Genomic DNA, 20,289 nt, shown 5'->3' with positions numbered 1-20,289 from the left:
TATAATTTTAAAATAAATTATTATGAAATTCAGTAATATTTACTGATATAATAATCATAAATTGAAAGATAGTATAACTTTTTTTACATCAATAATATATTTGAATTAATTTAAATTTTTTTTAATATATGTAACGAGAAATTGAATCCTATTTAAAGAATCTAATTATCTATTATATGAAAAACATAATATTTAATATAATACTAAGCTCAACTTTTGAGTATAATAATTTATAAATAATAAACTTTAAGAAATTAATTGAGCAAAACAAGACAGAATTTTATATTTAAAAAAAAATGAAATTTTAAAAATTTTTAAAGAAGAAAAAAATGTAAGTCTAAGTAATTTTTGTACTCAATAAATCACAAACTCAAACTCAAAATTAATATTAAGCTGAAATAATTATAATATCAAAATTGAATATAAAAAATATAAAAACTAAATATAAAATAAATAATTTTTTAAAATTATTTTTAATTAAAATTTTACTTTAATAATCGTAATATTTTTAAACATAGACTCGTAATACAGGGATACATAGATACATACGTTATTATAGTTATCTAGGTACGTACGTTGTCAATCCCATGTATATAGCAATAAAAGCAAACTGAGTCGACAAATACAACAGCACTCAACAGTCTCTTTCTTTTTCTTTCTTTCTCTCTCTCTCAGTTGAAATTCAAAAAAGTTGTTCATATAATATACTAACAGGCACCGCCAACTCCGAAATCCACGCGCCGCCACCGACCACCGTGACGCCGTGGCCTTTATGAATGGGCGGAGTCACTTCCTCAATCGCCGCCAAGTTCGCCTTCTTCCCGCCGCAGCCGCCGTCCTATTCGGTGGTCGCCGCCGAGGGTTCCGATTCTCCAACGAGCCTATCCATTCCCGAGGTTCCGAGGAAGGACAACGTTGACGTTCTCAAGCTTCGGACTCGCCGAGGTAACGAAATCGTGGGGGTGTACGTTAAGTACCATAGGCCAACCTGCACCATGCTCTACTCTCACGGTAATGCCGCTGATTTGGGCCAAATGTTCGAGCTCTTCGTTGAATTGAGTAACAGGCTTCGCCTCAATGTTATGGGGTATTTTTCCCTTTTAATTTCGCTTTCTTAATGCTGCTTTTTGGTTTTTTCTTTTAATTTTATAGCTTGATTTTGATGTTGTTGTGTCTGATTTTGGTTTGAACTTTCTTTGCATTAATTGGTTATCTATGATGGTCGTGGAATGAGAATGTGTTGTATTTAATTGGTTTGCTTTTAATCTTTGATTAATTAAAATTTTAAAGGTTTTGGTAAATATAATTATGATGTTAAATTAGGCATATTGTAGAGTTTTGTTTTTCTTTGTTACTGATTGCTTTTGCTTACCCCTTTGTTTTTAATGATATTATTTTATGCTTGGAATTGGTAATAGTGCTTTTGTGATGGGTCTGAAAAGAGTGTTCCAAGTTGTGGAATCTTTATTGACGGCAGTGATGTTAAAAAGGAAGGGATATTAACTTTTTCTCTTGGGGAAGTCAGCTACAGTAATAGAAAATTTGATTGCTGAAGACACACATTCTTTTTCTTTTTGGATGATTTTTACCATAAAAAAATGGATACTAAAATAAGAAAGTTTTGAGTGGATCAATGCTTACCTGTTATCTATCTTCCTGCTGCCATTTTTAAAGCATTGCCTGGTGTTGAAACTTTAAACTTCTGTTGCCTGGTCCTGTGTCTTGTTAGCGTTGCTGCTATACGAAAGAGCTGAAGCTGCCTTGTTTTTATTTATTTTTTATTTTACTATTAGAAAATTCTGTTTTTCTAATTGGGCTCACTATAAGAACCAGAATCTATATGTAGTAAAGTTTTATTGGAAATCACATGATATCGTAGGATTCAATGCATTGATAATATTAAATTATATAATTTCTAATAAAAACTTACTATTAATTGTTTTCAAGGGCACACATTAGAAAAATTGAAGAAAACTAGGTTGCTTAGAATGTGAACCTTTAGGTGGAATTTTTTTCCATGTTGGATTATATGAAGCTTCACTCTCTTGTTGTGTGTCATAGTGATTGGCGACTAGGAAATTGGAACTTATTACCACTGCTCATGTTTGCCAATGTTTCAGAATTTGGCTAGGTATTATTTTTTTTGATCAAGCTTATGAATGATTCTTTTTTTCTTGTAATACTGAATATTTATCCTATGTATGTCATGCTGGCAAAGGTTGAGGTGTGTTATATGCTAACACAGTAGTACAGTACACAGTATCATGTGTCGTTAGTCTGTTACCATTATGTGTTCTATTACTATTAAGCATGTCAGTTATAGGCTGTGATGGTTGCTCGTTACGGTTTGTTGCATGCTGTTAAGGTTAAATGTCCTGTTACTATTAGGCTAGTTAGTTGTAGTCTGTTACAGTATTTTGCTTCAGTCTGTTGTAGTTGAGCTACAGTGCAGTTACTATATATAGTTCAGTCTCTGCATCAGAGATGACAATTTCCAATACTTCACGTTACGGATTTGATTTTCAGCCTCAGATTCTCTCTGAGATATATTCTCTTTCTTCTACTTTCTTTTGCTTTTTTGCATCACTGGTTTGTCATGTGGTACCAGAGCTGATTTTTGGTCCAGGTACCATTACTTCCCAGTGAAATTGTTTCCATTTTTCCATTTTCTAGAAAATTCTGCTTCCAATTCTATACTAGTTACATTTTCCTGCACATTCTCTATTAAACTAGATGAGAAAGATTTTCTACAGTGCAATAAGCAAATCGAAGTTGTAATCTGAGGCCACAAACTACAAAACTATTTAGTCAATTGTGGGATTCCCCAGATGCAAAGCAGAAGAAGATCATGAGTGAGAGCAGCTGGATTCTCTTCTCTTTACCTGGCTCCTATCCTCACTTTCTGATTCCCCTATTCCCTGGGATGTTGGATGTATTCATTCTTGATAAGTTTGGGAGGAGATCTATAACCTTTTTCACGTGCAAGCACAGGAAAATTCTTGTCCGTTTAGATTTAGCTTCAAGAAGGGGTTGGGCACATTTCTGAATATCTTCTTAGAATCATGCCATTGTTAATTCCTTACTTAAGTTACTTTTGATTGGAGATCCAGTCTCTGCTTGAGGTGATCTTGGATCAATTCTGGAGGCCTCCCTAATGAATTTAAATATGTTGTTTTCATTGCTTCCGTGAGTAGTAGACTTGATCCTCACCCTGTTAGCGAAGTTGAAGTGTTCCTCCTTGCTCATGAGGCGTGCTTGAGAAGAGTAAGAAAGTTGCAAAATATCACTTGAAGAGATCATTTCTTTTTTGCTCATTGTGACCTGTTTGAAGATGTACTTATTGTGTCTTAAAATTGTGATTGTTTGTTATTAGTGAATGAAAGTGTCTCTTGGAGAGTTAACTTTTGTTCACTTAAGCCGTTTATGGAGAATAATTACTTCGGTGCAATTTCTCATGACAATTTTTTTGTGGTGCAAATTTAGATTCTATCAAAATTATTTCTATTCTTCTTAGCAACACTTGGTTCAGTTTTGGCGCAAAAGTGTGAACTGAACCATATTAAATATTGAGTTTCTGATGAATTATTTTGGGAAACCAATGTCAGTAAACTTACAAATATCCTGTGTTAAATTGTGATAATTTATTATTTAAGTGTTCATGGTAATTGTTACTAGCATCATCCTGCTCTAATTTTTTATTCATTGATATTTAGCAATCTTACCTTCCTTATTTCCTCTTCCTGCTCCTATACTGGCCCAAAAGACATGAAGGATGAGCAGAGTGACATAAATAAATTTTATGGAATCATGAGTGTTATGCGTTATTTTTAATTAATATTTTTTTGTTGGGAATTTGTATTTGTGTGTATATTGTCTATTATTGCTTATGTGGGCAATTAAGCAAGGCATACCTTCTAGTGTTCTTCAATGTTGTTTTATTCTTCATCATTTTGTCATTCCATACTGCATTACATTTATCTTCCCGAGTAGATATATTTGTCTTAAATTTCTCTATTTTGAATTTAAGAAATAAATTATCTATTGGCTACTTGTTGATTCCTGTAATATAAATTTAAAATTGCATACGGGAATGCTGTTGTTATAATCAAATGTCACATGAAATATTCCCATTTTTTCTTTAAGTATCTTCTTTAATAGTATTACATTATTTCTTTTCTTTGACTTATTTTAACAACTTCTCTTTCTGCAGTTATGATTACTCTGGTTATGGACAGTCAACAGGAAAGGTTAGTTGCATAAATTGTCAGCCCTTCTACGTCTATCACTTTATTGATGGAATTAAAATGTATCTTCACGCAACATTTTAAGTCCTTATTGTCTAACAAGTTTACTTTAAATTTTTCCATGGAATACACACATATATACTTCTAGACGTTTTGGCTACTTGCCAGGACTCATTTGGAAAAAAATGTGACTATTGGCCATGACTTGTGTAGCAAGATATTTCAAAACATGCAAATAAATATTCTGAGGCTAAAGTGAATCCTTTTAGTTTCTGTAAGAATATCTTGTAACATCGTTAGTGTATCTTGCAGTCTTTTAGGGTATGTTATATTATATTAATAGTGGTTTCCATATTTCATTATATTTCATGATTTACGTCCTTATTTAGGATCAGTGTTGTTAAATGGCGGCCATGGCGGCGCCATGGCGGAATTCGGTGGCGGTTTTTGACCCCGCCGTTACAGCGTTACCGTTTTCTGGCCTTTTTCAATGGCGGCGCCATGGCGGCCGTTACGCGCATGGCGGTAACGGCAGCCATGGCGGAAAATGTAAAAAAATGGCGTTTTTGTGGGAAAAATTGAGTTGGGCCATTGATTGGACCTGCTCCGAAAAGATAATCTGTGAGCCCAAACCCTAAATCACATATTTTCTTCCTTTCTTCATTGCTGTTGTGCCGCAATGGAGCGTCGGTTGGCTGTTGTGCCGCTGTGGAGTGGCGGTCCGCCACCTGCTGCTGCTGTGAAGTATTTCTTCGCAGGGGTTAAGCCCTAGTTGTAGTGTCTTGGTGTGCGTGTTAAAGTGTAATAGAGAAAGAGAGCGAAATTCCAATCTTGCCCTTGTTTTATGTATTTTAGGGTTTTTTAAGGGCAAAATAGACTCTTTCCACTTAAAATTTTTAGGGTTTACCTTCTCTTCTCAGGCGGTCAATTTTCTGAAGGGTAAAATATTTAGGTTCTCTACACTGTTTTTCTTCCTTCTTCTCTAAAGCCATTTTCTCCTTCACCATTTTTGCCGGAGAAGACATCCTTTCCGGCTGTTTTCCGGCAACTGTGAATGGAAGGCCCTATTTTCGGAAGTCCATTTTCTATTTTGTGTCTCTGGACTCTGCCCCTCTTTCTTAGTTTTTTCCTCTCCTGTTTTTTTTTTTTCAGTTCTGTTTTTCCCTCTCCCACTCTGTTTTACTCTCCCATTTTTTTTGTTTTTCCTTATTATTTTGTTTTCTTGATTCTATTTTTCTGTTTTCACTTCCAAGTTTCCTTCTCCATATTTATTTTAATTCTCTACTTTTCTGTTATAACTTCAGCTTATTATTCCCTCTTTCTTAGTTTTTCCCTCTCCTATTTTTTTTTTTTTTCCAGTTCTGTTTTTCCTTCTCCCATTCTGTTTTACTCTCCCATTTTTTTCGTTTTTCCTTATTATTTTGTTTTCTTGATTCTATTTTTCTGTTTTCACTTCCAAGTTTCCTTCTCCATATTTATTTTAATTCTCTACTTTCCTTTTATAACTTCAGTTTTTTTTTCACTATTGTACAACCATTTATTCTTTTTTTCTCAAAACCTTCTTTTTATATGTAGTTAGTTTTCTAATTTTATATCACATTTTGCAATATATATGACCGCCATTATTCCGCCATAACCCGCCATGGCAACCGCCATAATTTTATGGCAGTTTTTTTGTTTTCCGCCATGACCCGCCATCTGCCATTGATAACATTGTTTAGGATTGGTTGTCTATTGTTAATATAAACAGGATTGATACTTTGTAGTTTATATCTCATCAAATCAAAGTCAAATTCAGATTATTGGCCACCTTAGTTTCTCTTGTCCTTCATCTTTACCTAAACTAAAATTTCAACATGGTATCTGAGCTTGGTTCTATCCTCCACGACCTGTCTCATCCCCATTCCAGTACCAAGGTCCTTAAAATTTGATTTTTTATTTTTTTATTTTTTTGCTTTGTATACTGTATTCATACCACCTATTTTTCAGCAGTTGTCTTTCTGTTTGTGCACAAAATTCAGTCCTAGATGAAAATTTTCATCCACCTTCACTTTCTCTTTCCCTTCTATCACTCTTGTGTGGTTGCCAATGTCCATTTGCTGTCTGTTAGTGGGGTTTTTTAACCACCACTGCTGTGATCTTCCCTGTCATCTAAACATCAATCAGTCACCCAAATTGCACAACCATTGCAATCCAATGCACTGCTATGTTGCATGAATATGGGCACAACACCTGTATTAGATAGTTTGATTTTGTAAATTCTATCATGAGTCTCATCTAGCTTGAGCTTTACAAACTGTCTCTTTGATAGTTTGATTTTGTAAATTCTGTCATGACATGACTTCCCATTTGTTAAAGCAGTTGACCCCAATAATATCCCAATAGAAGATTGGAAAAACAAGGACTAAAGTGGCTCACTAAGCTCTTTAATGATCTTTTGAGATGTAAAATATGCCATATGAATGGAGGAATATCACTTTGGTTTCTATATACAATAATAAGAGTGATATCCATAATTGTACAAACTATAGAGAGATTAAAATTAAATTCATGAATCACTATGAAGTCATACTATATATCTTTTATGAAAGATGATGAAAAAATATCGCTACAAAGTAAAAGACTTAACACATAGATTTCATTGACTTAAAAAGACATGATTGGATACCAAGAAATGTGCTAAACTTTAGAAAATAAAGAGGTCTGTGTAATATATGTTCGGGCTATACAAGACAAGACATGTATGAGGTATAGTAGTCAATTGTGGATAGCGGTGCAGAGTGACTGACCTTAAAAAGCTATTACGGAATAGTGAATAGTGGCGACCGCTATTCTAAAGTTTTAAATATACTTAATATAAATGAACTTACATGCATATATATGCTGAAAAATATCAAATTAATACACAAATTTGAAACAAAATAGAGAAGGAAAACTCAACAAAGAAGGAAATAAATAATAAACAGTGATAAGAAATAGAAAACAGAGGGTTCAGTCACCAAAAAATGTTTGGGTCACATCGGAAACTTTGACGAAGATGAAGATGACTGGAAAATGTCTAGTCATGTCATAAGCTTTGTCAGAACTTAAGAAGACTAGAAATGTCTAGGTCACATCAAAATGTGTTGCCAAAGATAACGAAGACGACCAAAGATGAAGAAGATGACAAGAAATTGTTTGGAAATGGTGACTCTTGATGTTGTGTCAGAGAAGCAAGAGGAACTAAAAGCATGTTGCACTACAAAAGCAAGAGAAATAGAAAGGGAGGAAATTTTAGGGCATGCGGGGGAGAAGATATGAAAGTAAAAGGGGCAAAATCCCAAGATTGTCCACTTAAAAGCACCTTAACATTCAGAAAGGGAGGGTAAAATAGGGATTTGACCTAGGAAATGAAATTGTGGCTGCGATGGCCGTGATTTGCTCTGCTTTTGGCTGCAATTCATTGCATGACGGCCGCTACTCTGAAACACAATGCGATGATGTCTTTATAGCGGCAACCTACCGCTCTGCTCCTCTGCAATAGCAACCGCTATGCACTACTATGATATAAGGGGATAACTACATGTGTGAGAATTTCACGAGGCATATATAAGGACTTTCCAATTGTAATATGTTTACATCAAGGCTCCGCTTTGAGCCCTTACTTGTTTAATTTAGTCTTAGATGTGTTTACAAATGACATATAAAAGATTATCCCCCAATGCATACTCTTTGTAAATGATATAGTATTGATTGAGGATTTAAAAGAAGAAGTTAATGCTAAACTTTAGTTATGAAAGGAGATTTTAGAATTTAAGAGTATTCACTTGAGTAGAAGTAAGATAAAGTATATATACATTATTGGTTTAGGAAAAAACAAGATGAGGATCAAGCATCCCTATTCCCCTGCATTTTGTGATCTTCAAAAACCATCCTTCTCTCATTTTTTCAAGTTGGTGCGGCTTGTTTTGATACCTACTCTATTATTATCTTCTTGATTTTTCTTGTTATTGACTTGTTAATTATGCCTTAAATTTATGATGATCATGTGTCTAGAGCTTTTAACTATTGATTATGAATATACCTTCATTTTTGGGTTATTTTACTTGTGTAGTGTAAATTGTTCATTATTTGATATGCATAATCTATGGTATAGTGGCCATCATGTCCCTCTTGGGGATCTGCTGCTCCATGCTGATGTTGCTGTTCAGTATTCACTATTGACCAATGTTTTTAAAATTAGACCAGTAATTGAATCAGTGTAGGTCGGTCTAGGCATTAGGTTTGTCTAAAATGTGTACTTTATGCTATGGCTTTACATTATGGCTATGATGTCACAGTCATAACCAATGTTGTCAAGATTAGGATCTTACCTAAGATCGGGAGGGAAGTAAGATAAAAGATTATAAATCGTGGGATCGTAAGATCTTACCGAACATCTAAAACTATATTTCAAACATATATATAAGCATAGAAAATAAAATACATGAAAAAATTAACATCTAAATCACATAATTTAATTAAACATAAACTTAAGATCCTAGTATTGGAAGCCATGCAAGGATGAGAGAATCCAAAACAGAAGACAAATGGAAGACCTACAAACTGAAACAGCAGTAGAGCACGAAGAGGACACCCATTGAACAGTAGCAGAACAGAACACTTAAACCCACAGTTTAGCAGCAAAACAGAACATCGACAAACCACCAAGAGAAAACACACAGCACAGCGAACCAATGGCAAAAAGAAGAGAAATCAAGAGAACACCTACAGTATAGAACCCATGGCAAAAAGAAGAGAAACCAAAAACGCAGGCAGCAACACCTAGGTTGCTGAAAATAGAGGATCGACGTAGAGAGGAAGAAGCTTGTTTTGAAATGTAGAGCAGAGGTCTCAGAAAATGAAGATAGAAATAGCACAAACAGAAGTTGTAGAAACCAACCCAAACCTGTAAACAGAAATACTGCAAAGGTTGTTTCGAAATAGAGAAAAGATGAGAGAAAACTTTGTGACCTATTGGAAGAGTCGTTGTCGTACGAGACTAAAGGAACAGAAATTCAAAATCAGGTAAAAACTGCCCTAGAACCATGTTTTTGAAAATCAGGTCATAAATATCCAACCCAGAAACGTGTAGTGAAGATTGGATCGTAATCCTACGATCCTAAGGATAAAGATCGGGATCCTACGTGATCTTGCCGATTTCTGACTCTATTTCTGATCAAGATCGCGGGGTGGGCAAGCCGATTTCTGACCCTGTTTCTGATTAAGATCGTGAGGTGGGCAAAAGATCGTAAGATCGTTAAGATCGAGATTTTGACAACATTGGTCATAACATTTAAGTCCAATGATAGAAATAGAAATAATTTGTGTTGACAACTTGTACACAGCATCCAACTAGGATGTATTCATGCATGTAGTATAATAACTATCAAATCTTATTGCATTAAATGAGGTCTGCTATATGAATTATATGACATCATTGAGTTCGGTCAAAATTTAAAAATTTTGATATATTATTTATTGCCAAATCTTATTTAATAATTTTCTGCAAGGTTCTTTTGAGTCTTCCTTTACTCTTTTTTACCAAACTAAAACTCATGATTATCCATTCTCTGCACCAATGCTTTCAATGACCTTTGCATATGTCCAAATTATATTAATTATTTTTTTTTTCATCTTTTATGCAATAGGTGTTATTTTAATATTTTCTTGTATACAGTTGTTTTTTTATCCTATGATTTTCTTGTGTATTTTAATATTTTCTTGTATGCACAATAGCCAAATTATTTTTTTACCCATTTATTTTAGTATTCTCATTTTTGGAACTCTTACTTTTTTCTTATGTTGTTATGTTCAAATCTAACATTCACCATTATTTAAGATAATTGATTGTATAACTGTATGATAAAACTTTTCTTTCAGTTTAAGAGATATTTTATGATTATACTTTAACCACCTAAATTTTGTTATGTGATTAATATCGTTTTGTAGAATTGATTCTAGATACTTAAACTTGGAAACATGTGATATTATGTTATCTTCAATTTTAACTTTCAATACTTTCTTGATAAAATTAGAATGTATATATATTTTGATTCATTTTACTTTATTGAAAATCTTCAAATTTTAAAGTTTGTCTCTAAAGTTCAAGTTTAGAGTTAATCTCCATTTTTTATTCTTTGATCAGTAATATCATGTGCAAAGAGTATGAAATTAGGAATAGTATTTTTTGTATCACTTATAAGCACATTTAAAAATAGGTTAAACTAGTAAGGACTCAAAGTTAAGTCCTAATATAAACCTATCCCTATAGAATTTCTTAGATATGCTTTTAGGAGTTCTCACACTTGTAATTATCTCGTCATGCATATCTTGTATAGTTCGAATATGTCAGACAAACTTCTTTCCTTTCTAAAGCTTTTCACAGCAGATTTTTTGGTCCACAATCATATGTTTTTTTCAACTCAATAAAAATTATATATAAATTCTTTACTTTATAGCGGTATATAATTACTATTGTAAACTTTCCTGAATTGATTGTGTGCAATCCTAGTCTCTTCTTTTAGTTTATGCTCAATTACTTTTTTTCCATAACTTCATAGTGAGACTCAAGTTTTATTCCTCTATATTTGCACAATTCTAAATATCACCCATGTTATTGTCTACAGGGAACCAAAGTATTTTTCTTTTACTCATTTGATATATTCTTAGATTTCAAAATTTCATTAAATAACCTAGTAAGTGAATCAATACCTTATTCTTCAATATATTTTCAAACTGCAATAGAAATATTATTAAAGTTGTTAGTTTTACCATTATCTATCTTCTCAAGGTCTTTTTTTTACTTCTTTAACTCAAATTTTGTGATAATATGCTAAATTTAGCTCACTCTCTTTAGTTTCTAATCCTTTTATATCATCATTTGCTCCTTGTCCATCGTTCACAAAATTTATAGATATATTATTTCTGTTTGTCTTTGATAGCTTGATCTGTGATCAAAACTTTCTTTTCTTCATCATTGATATATCTAACTTGATTCAAGTATTTAGATTTTTTTCTCTATTTTTTGCAAGCTATCTTTCTTTTGCCATTCTTTATCCCAAGATTGTGGTAGAACTCCTTAAAAGCTTTAGATCGTGCTTTACTTACAATTTTTCTTGTCTCATTTCTTGCATTTTTGTACTTTGTCCAAATTTTTGCATTATTGTACTCATGTAAAACTTTAAAACACTTTTTTTTTTTATCTTTAATCTGCTCTTGCATACTTTCATTTTACTATCAAGATTTCTTGTCTTTCAATCTAAGCTTCTAGATTCACCCAAAAATGTTTTAGCAACTCTTTTAACCTTCTTAGGCATTTCATTCCAAATGATATTAGCATTACCTTATATTTTCAGTTACCTTCTAGTAATTGTTTATTAAATGTTGTTCAAGTTTGATTGAAAACTTGAAACTCTAAATTATGGAAAACCCCCGCAGAAGCATTTTGCTCCTGCCATCTAGTGACTTCTCTGTCATATTAACCGATTCTGATTTTGCTAGAGTGGCAGGCAGTCAGTTTCTCTTCAATATGTGAAAGTATGATCTGAGTGTGTATGCATTATCATGCAGTGGTATCTCTCAACGGTCTGCTGACAGGGAAAATTCATTCCTTTGTTTCAGCTTGGGTAGGATGCATCTCAATTTTTAAATATTTAATCTATCACGTTAAATATTGGTTTCAGTTACATGTTAACATCTAGTTTCAGTGTGTTGATGTTGTATTGTATAGAGATAATCTAGATAATTTGAGATTAGATTGTTACGTGATGTCTTATGAGACAAAGCATTGACACTTGTTCATTGTGTGAAGTTAGTAACGTTAGTAATATAGTGTTACTAGTACAAGCCAACACTAAAAGAGCACTAGCCTAAGAAGATTCGCAAGTCCTAACTCCTAACTAAGTAGAAAAATCTTAGTATTCTTATTTCTTAATTCTAACAGATTTTTTTGTTTGATTATAAAAGGATATGATTTAAACTGTTTGAATAGTTTTATGGCCAAACATGGTTTTCTAAGCAGTCTGGGGTAGATGACTTCCAAGTTTATCTCATTGAATAAAGAAACTTCTATTTGTTTGTAAATGAGCTACCGATATTTTTACATAATACTATTTTGTTGTTGTTGATGGTTCTTTCTGAGTGACATTATTACTTGTAAGTTAACGTTCATCCTTTTTGTCTGCTGAAACAGCCAACTGAATGTAATACATACGCAGATATTGATGCTGCATATAAATGCCTAAAAGAGCAATATGGGGTGAAAGATGAGCAATTAATATTGTATGGTCAATCTGTTGGTAGTGGTCCCACACTTGATCTTGCTTCACGGATACCAGAATTGAGAGGTGTTGTCTTGCACAGTCCAATTTTATCTGGGCTTCGAGTACTATACCCTGTAAAACGGACATACTGGTTTGATATTTACAAGGTAGAGTTTTGTTACTGATTGTATTCCAATCTGTTTATTCAATATATGGGAGGACTTATATGGTTTGTTTTCCTTCTATCCAGAATATTGATAAAATTGGCATGGTGAAATGTCCTGTTTTGGTTATACATGTAAGTGACTCTCTCCTTCCAAATTGTTAATCCATCTTCCTTGCCTACGTTTATATGCATCTAGTTTTCTTTCAGGCTTCAGCAGTCAATTAAGTTAACCACCCGATTTAATGTTTTTATTTGTCTTGAGGAATTCTTATTGCAGAAACATGCTTGCTTAATTAGGTCAAATAACTTGCTATTGAGGAATTTAATCCATGTATAGTGTAAAACATTATTAACATTTGTTGCTACCTTCTTTGAAAAACTGTTACAAAAAACTTCCAACCTTAGTCGTACGATGAGTCACTTTTCTTGTTTACTGTTAGTTTAAAAAGCTTTATGCTAGTAAGGGATCAAATTTGAAGTCTATTGATTGGTGCTATTATAAAGAGACCATTGCCACACACCATGCATTCTTACAAATTATTTTATTCATATTTTTAAATCTGCTTCTACTCTGTCTGTCCTTCAGAATTTTATGCATAGTAGTGATGATTATCATTTTTTCATTGCCAGGGAACAGCAGATGAAGTTGTAGATGTGTCCCATGGGAAGCAGCTCTGGGAGCTTTGCAAGGTAAAGTACGAACCCTTGTGGGTAAGTGGTGGTGGACATTGTAATCTTGAGCTTTACCCAGAATTCATTAAACATCTAAAGAAATTTGTACAGACAATGGGAAAATCTAAAGCAACAACTACAAATGATTCTAAAAAGGATACGGTAGAATCTGAGAATCAAAGCAAAGCTAGCAAAGAATCCGAAAGTGGAACATCCACTACTTCTGAATTGAGTACAGAAATTCCTGAAGCTTCTAGAAACAGTTTAGATAGCCGTCTTGAGAAGTCTAAAAAACCAGACAAACCAGAAAAATCTCGCATGAGCACAGACCATGTTGATAGGTTTAGGAGAAGAAAGGGGTTAGTTTGGTAGTCTCCTACAGGAACTGTATCCAGAATAATTTATCTGCTAGTATTCACTTGGCAGGAAATCTAATTCCACTCTTCAGGTAATGATGCCAGTTCTAAAATGAATATATTGAGTGAGTTTTCTGTTTCCTTTCCTCATGTAGGTCCATAATTCAGCTGTATGTTAAATGATTGAAAGTAATATGCATTTGTATGGCCTGTAAAAACAGCTTGATCTAAATGCAATCGTTAAGATAATTTGTTTTGGGTAATTTTCATGTGTCTAGGATGATTTGGTTTGTCTTCATCCTTTTCTTTCTTCATTTACCGATGGAAACAGAAAAATGTAAGGCGGGGTGACAGCATCCATATTACCAATAAACAAACTACCACCACCAAGGGCTTACTTGGCAGCAAAATCAAATCATCTAATTGTTTTTAAAAATTTGCATAGAAAAAAATAAAAATAGAAAAAGGATATTTTTCAGTGTTTTCTGTATAAATCTTTAAAAATAAGAAACATAATAAAAGCAACCTTAGTTTTATAATTAAAAGTAAAAGTAAAAATAGCAACAGGAAATATTTTTTTAAACTAAACAATACATGTTTTCTCATGAATATTTTCTCTACCATCTAATTGATCTTTCACCTGTTCATATTTAAGAGGTAGAAAGTGGTGGAATATTATGTATATAGAATATTAAAGTAGCTTAAAATGAATATTAGCATGTTTGGTTGTGTTGAAGCACCTCCAAACTCCATTTTGGTGGTGACAACGAAGATTTCAAAACAATTTATTGCCAAAGGAGAAATTTCGTTGGGAAGATATGCAATAATCTTCTAAATTTTCTCACCTAATTTCAGGGTGAGCTCGTGACTGAAGTCAAAATTAGTGTGGAATTTATTTGAACCAGTTTTTTTAATTCGTTGTAGGTAAAGTCCCAGTTATATTTCAAGTGTAATTTAAAGTAATAAAAAATGTACAGTATGCTTATATATTTTTTCAAGGGGTTTCTGTGTGTGTTTCAATTATTATTGTTCTAAATCATGTCTCTTAATATTTCCATTACATGTAACTAAGAATACTGATGAAGTGATAATATTGAGCATTTCATAAATAATCTACTTAAGTATAATTATGTTTACCTAAAATTTAAGTTATTTATTGCTTTTTTGAATTTTTTTAAACAATTTTATTTGATAGGAAACTTCTCATAGGCTGATATCGCTTTTCATTACCGAGTTATGAAATAAATTCGCTATGTAAGCTAATAACCTTACCGAACAGTGTTAAAAATGGATACATTTAAACAACTAGAACTGTTGCCAAAAAAAAAAAAAACAATAATATATCACCAGAACTAATTTCTAATTTTTTTTCCTTTTTGTTACCCTTGTAATTGCATTTAAACATTCCTTTCATTTTCTATGGAACTAAGAAATGTGTATGATCCACCACCTAGTACACCCATACTTTACAAGCCTCAATGTTAAATTTGACACACTTCTCTTCTACTCATTAAAGAGGCAAAGTGGTCCTCTCCACTTCTTGAAAACCTTGACTTTACTTCTTTACAATTCTTCTCCTTTGCCTTTTGCCATATCAAGTCATTTCCCTGTTCCCTTGGCTTTTAGGGTCATGCTGAATCATTTCCCATCCAAGCTAGGTCCCTACTACTAACCTTCCTCTTCTAGTGGGTGGAGAATAGATTGGACTACATAAGCCTATCATGAAGATTCTATCTGTAGAGCTAAGATTACTTTTATTGATCCTATGATCTTATATGAACTTTGCCTCTCATTTCCTCTAGGGGTGGTGAAATGTCTATTTTGATAATTCACTATGACTTGGAGGGTATCACTCCAAAAGTTCTTGCTAAGGTGGCCACCGGCCCATTAAGGATTCCTTCATTCTGTCCTTATATTGTACTTGTTCCATTACCCCTAATGACTCTGAAGAATTTTTGGACCACTTTTTGTCTATGGAATATATGAATTTTGAAATTATTCCCAACCTTTCACCATACTTTTGAGTTATCTTTCCTTTACTAAAATTCGTCGTTGGTTGTCACATTCATGTGTCTAAACTTGGACCACTTTATGGGCAGCGTAACATAAGCCGAAAAATCGTGTGTACCGTTAGATATACTGTTTTTTTTTTTCTAATAAATGAATGGGATGAGTAATTTATCTTAATTTTTGTTAAATGCAACTCTATACCACTCTTATTACAGAGCAAAGCTACAGAGTCAACAACTCATTACCCCAAGCTCTCCCTCTACTCATTCAATAGGCTTTTTGACAAAAGTTATTTAAAATATAAAATAATATATCAAATAACTTTAAAGAAAACAAATTATTAATTTGTGATTACCTTTGACATGTAAGATACATATATTATGTAGTGTAACAAGTATACTGTCAAAATAATTGGTGCAACTCTTTAAAAATGAAAAAGTGTGTTACATGCCAATGAGGTTTGTGTTAGAAGCGACAAAATGACTAGTTTAATTGAGTTGACCTATTTAAACTCGCTATTACTTATTTGAACTTTTTCGCTTAACCTATTTACTTTGTTTTATTGAACTTGGGCTGATTCGCTCTAAAAGTGTAACTCAGACATATTTTAAGGTATGTTGACGGAAAAAAAAGGGCATTTTTCCAATAAAAAGGCATATTTTAAGGTACAAATAAGAAGTATACCATTTTAAAAAAAACTCAATCTAACAAAGCTTGAAGCTCAAATCAGGCCAACTCAATAGTGATTGGATAGCATGTTTTGAAAGCCTTGTGGTGCAACAATTATTAGGAAAATCGCCTTCAAATGATCAAATGCATGATTTATTGTTGATAGACCATTATTAATGTTAATGATCGAAATTTGGGCATAAATTCTAAGATATATCTATTATTATTGATGTTTCTTAATCACTTTAACAGCCTAACATTGCTAATATGTATCTTCCTTTGTTAGAGGATCTTAATAAGTGTAGAAAATATAAGTGTCTGCTTTGAGGAATTTATATCGTGAGTTGTGTAATCTAATATGTAATAAAGAGATCTGTGACCTCACTATTATATAGATTTGGGCTTGGGAGCAGATTTTAATGTTACAAATAGTTGAAATTTTGCTTTCTTTTACAATTGTTAGGATTTATTAGCATATTTGTGACCTCACTATTATATAGTATTAGTGTAAAAATGTTATTTTCTTATTAGCATATTTGTTAATACTATTGTGATGCTATTATATTTGATAATAATTATTTACACTTGTTGATAGATTGTGTGGGAACCTTATGATAATGATGTGTTGATGTGGTTAGTAGAGATTTGCTTCCATCGCATGCACATTTGGAGAGTTTTTGTGGAACTGGCACATTTAATTTTGAATTTTTTTGTTGAAGTGGGATATAAAGATTAATATAAATCTAAAATATACTTTGTTCTTCTATAAATGTAAATATATAAAACCGTTAAATGCATGCATGTAACTTCTTTTAATTATAACAATATACTGATTAATGCTAACTTGCTTGTTGTGGTGATGAACTAATGAAGATCAATGATGCAATTAAAGAAGTAACTACAGTTAGATTCGCTGAAAAATATAATCAAAGTCATCATCAATAAATATGTTTAATGAATTTTTATTAGAAGTTTCATCTTCGTCAAAATCATCATTATTACTTCTTTCCAATGTAAGTTCCTGGTTAAATTCCAAAACACCATCATTTCGCAGGTTGCATGGTTAAATTCCATGATCCGAAGCTACAACAACATATGCACAAAAAAACCTTTACACTTTTATACGTGCATACTTTTAGTCATATTAACATCATTAACTTAATATTAAATGTATAGTATTTAAAAAACTACTTGGGCACTTGTAGACTCGTTAATATCAGAATTATTCTTACTTGAATTTCTAATACTTACTAATGGGACATAGCTGTATTGCTATTATTGAACTGTCAATACATATTGCAATGATATTGTTGAACTACCAATTACGTTAATATTACTATACAATTTAAGCATGATGGTTAACAGCAGTAAATTTAGAGATATAAATATTGGTTCCAAACTTGACTTCCATGCTGTCCCATAATAATTAAACTATAAAGTTGGTATAAAAATAAATAAAATATAGGTAAAATTTTAAATGTAAAAAATTAAGGTTGGAAAAAAGAAAAGTGTGCATTTTATTATTTTCATCCGCAAGAATTGATTACTATTTTAGATAAAAAGTAAGAGGATATTTAAAAGAGTTTATAAAAAAATTATGATTATTTTCAGCTTAAATTTAATATTTTTTAATATATTGTATTAAAATGAGTTACTTTTAATTATATAACATAAGCATAGTTTAAAAGTAATTTATTAAATAAATATTTTAGTAATGCATTGTTAATCAAAATTGAAATATCACTTTAATGTTTTTTTTAATAAATATTGACACACTTCAATTCGATAAAATTTAATTTTAATTAAAAAGAGCACTTACAGTAATTTACTTATATTTTGTCTCATTATTTTCCATGGTACGAGGACAAGCTGCATAACCTGTACAGATTTTATTTACAGAATTGCATGTCCCATAAATGGACGTGACTGTGTGACTCTGTGATTCAGATTTGGTCTCCTTATTCTACCTCATCTGATCACATATGCACTTGCTATTCAGAATCCATTATTGGTCACCTTTCCCCACACTCGATCACTACCCAAATATTTAACTTAATTTATTTCAAGTTTGGTAAAAAAAATATTAATAGAATTAATTTTAAATTATTAAATATAATTGAATTATATTTTTCAATTGATTTTAGTCATTAAATAATATTAATTTTTATTAAAAGTATTAAAAAATTGCGTCAATATAAATAAGACCTTAGTTTTAGAGCACTTAATTGGTCATTTGTGTTTTTTTTATTCTTTGAAAAATACTAACATCTTACTTTTTAATATATTTTTAATTGATGGTTAAAATTTATTAAATATACAAAAATTAAGTGAATTTTTCTCTTTATTAATCCTAATTTAATATTTTTCTTTCATATTTTTATAATATTTAATAAATTTTAATGAATAGTTAAGAATGTGTTAAAAAATATATTTTTAATATTTCTCTTATATCTTTTATTAAATGATGAAAAGGAATACCAACAACATGCTCTTTAAACTCTTAATTATTGGTTAAAATACATAAATATGAGAGAAATATAAAAAAGAGTAAGACAACTTAAAATTTTTAATAAATTTTAATAAAAAGTTAGAAGTGTGTTTATTATATTAAATATTAAAATTAAAGGTTTTTGATAAAGTATATTAAATGCTTATTAAGAAATGTTGGTGCGTTAATCAGACTCTTGCTCTGTTTTCTAATTAAAGAATACGCATAGCCAATGTAAAGGAGAACAAAAACCAGCCTCAACTATATTTTCAATATTTTAAAATATATTATATTTTAATTTTAGTTTTGACAAAATTATTTTTTAGTTTTAATCCTTACAATATTTTTAAAAAATGTTAGTTTTAGTCTTTATTCACACTGTTAAGTGATAATATTACTAATTTAAATATTGACATGTGTTGCTTTTTCATAGGCATATTTATAAAAGCCAAAATTAAAATACAGTATATTTTGAGAGACCAAAACATATTTAATCCAAAAAGGTACACCTCAGACCTTCAACAAAAGTTTTCACATATAGCTAAAAAGGATTTCTTTTACTGGAAAAAATCTAAAAACAAATAAAAAAGGACTTCTAATAACTAATTGTCCATCCAATACAGTCAAGTAAATTTATTCTAATATATGTTGGATGTGGAATGGAATTCAAAGCCAAGTTTCTTCCAAGTGGTTGGATGTTAAATGGAATCTAAGATACCTGCACAATGTGCAGGTCTATATCTAGTATAAAATAAATTCTACTCCATTTTGCTTCCTTCCTTTCTTAGTTTAAGATTTTGTTTCCTTATCATATAATGGTAACTTTTTTTCACTAAATGAGATCAATTACACAAAACATGACACCATAGAACTCGGTAAAATATCAAGTTCTCCAAGGGTTTCCTTTTCATGAGATATTCACTTTAATGCATACAAACCTCTAAGGATTTTTTTCTAACTGTAATTCTTAACATCACCAACGACTAACTTTCAACCTCTACTATCAAATTTAAAACTATAGAAGATGAAATAAAAAATTTTGAATAAAATTTCAAAGCCAATAATATGTATGTTTAAAACTTTAATTTCATCTTCTGAACTCTAAAACCTCAATAATATAATGTTTAAAATTAGCTATCAATAACTTTAATATACAGAGAGAGAAAAAATGCCCTTTAGAGACTTAGTCATAGTTCACCGAGGTTAAGAAATTCGTTTACATCAAACAAAATAAAGTATAACATGTATTCATCTCTTAGAGAGATGGAGCATTTTTTTGAAATTAGGAGCAAGTGTAATGTAATATAACACCTTTCAGAAGAAAGTATAATTTACCCTGGAACCATTGATGCAATGAATGAGGGAAAGAGAAGGAAACATGACAAGGCATGATAGTGGGAGT

General features: G+C 31.5%; 1 protein-coding gene across 2 annotated transcripts; it reads left to right on the top strand.

Annotated features, from left to right (window-relative positions):
- The first annotated feature begins 620 nt into the window (after positions 1-620).
- LOC113867233 (alpha/beta hydrolase domain-containing protein 17C-like) lies at positions 621-14,122 on the top strand. Of its 2 annotated transcripts, XM_027502398.1 has the most exons (6): positions 648-1,087; positions 4,211-4,247; positions 12,457-12,693; positions 12,777-12,824; positions 13,323-13,382; positions 13,476-13,748. In XM_027502398.1, the coding sequence occupies exons 1-6, from the start codon at positions 777-779 to the stop codon at positions 13,734-13,736; spliced, it is 954 nt and encodes a 317-aa protein (XP_027358199.1). In that variant the 5' UTR covers positions 648-776; the 3' UTR covers positions 13,737-13,748. The 2 variants fall into 2 exon arrangements, with proteins under 2 accessions (XP_027358197.1, XP_027358199.1); XM_027502396.1 differs by having other exon boundaries at positions 621-1,087; positions 13,323-14,122.
- The last annotated feature ends 6,167 nt before the right edge of the window (positions 14,123-20,289 follow it).

This window comes from Abrus precatorius, unplaced genomic scaffold, assembly GCF_003935025.1.
Source record: "Abrus precatorius isolate BTA unplaced genomic scaffold, Abrus_2018 Scaffold5, whole genome shotgun sequence".
In the NCBI taxonomy this organism is placed as follows: Eukaryota; Viridiplantae; Streptophyta; class Magnoliopsida; order Fabales; family Fabaceae; genus Abrus; species Abrus precatorius.
The sequence above is the reverse complement of the archived record's forward strand: the minus strand, read 5'-3'. Positions and strand labels throughout refer to the sequence as shown.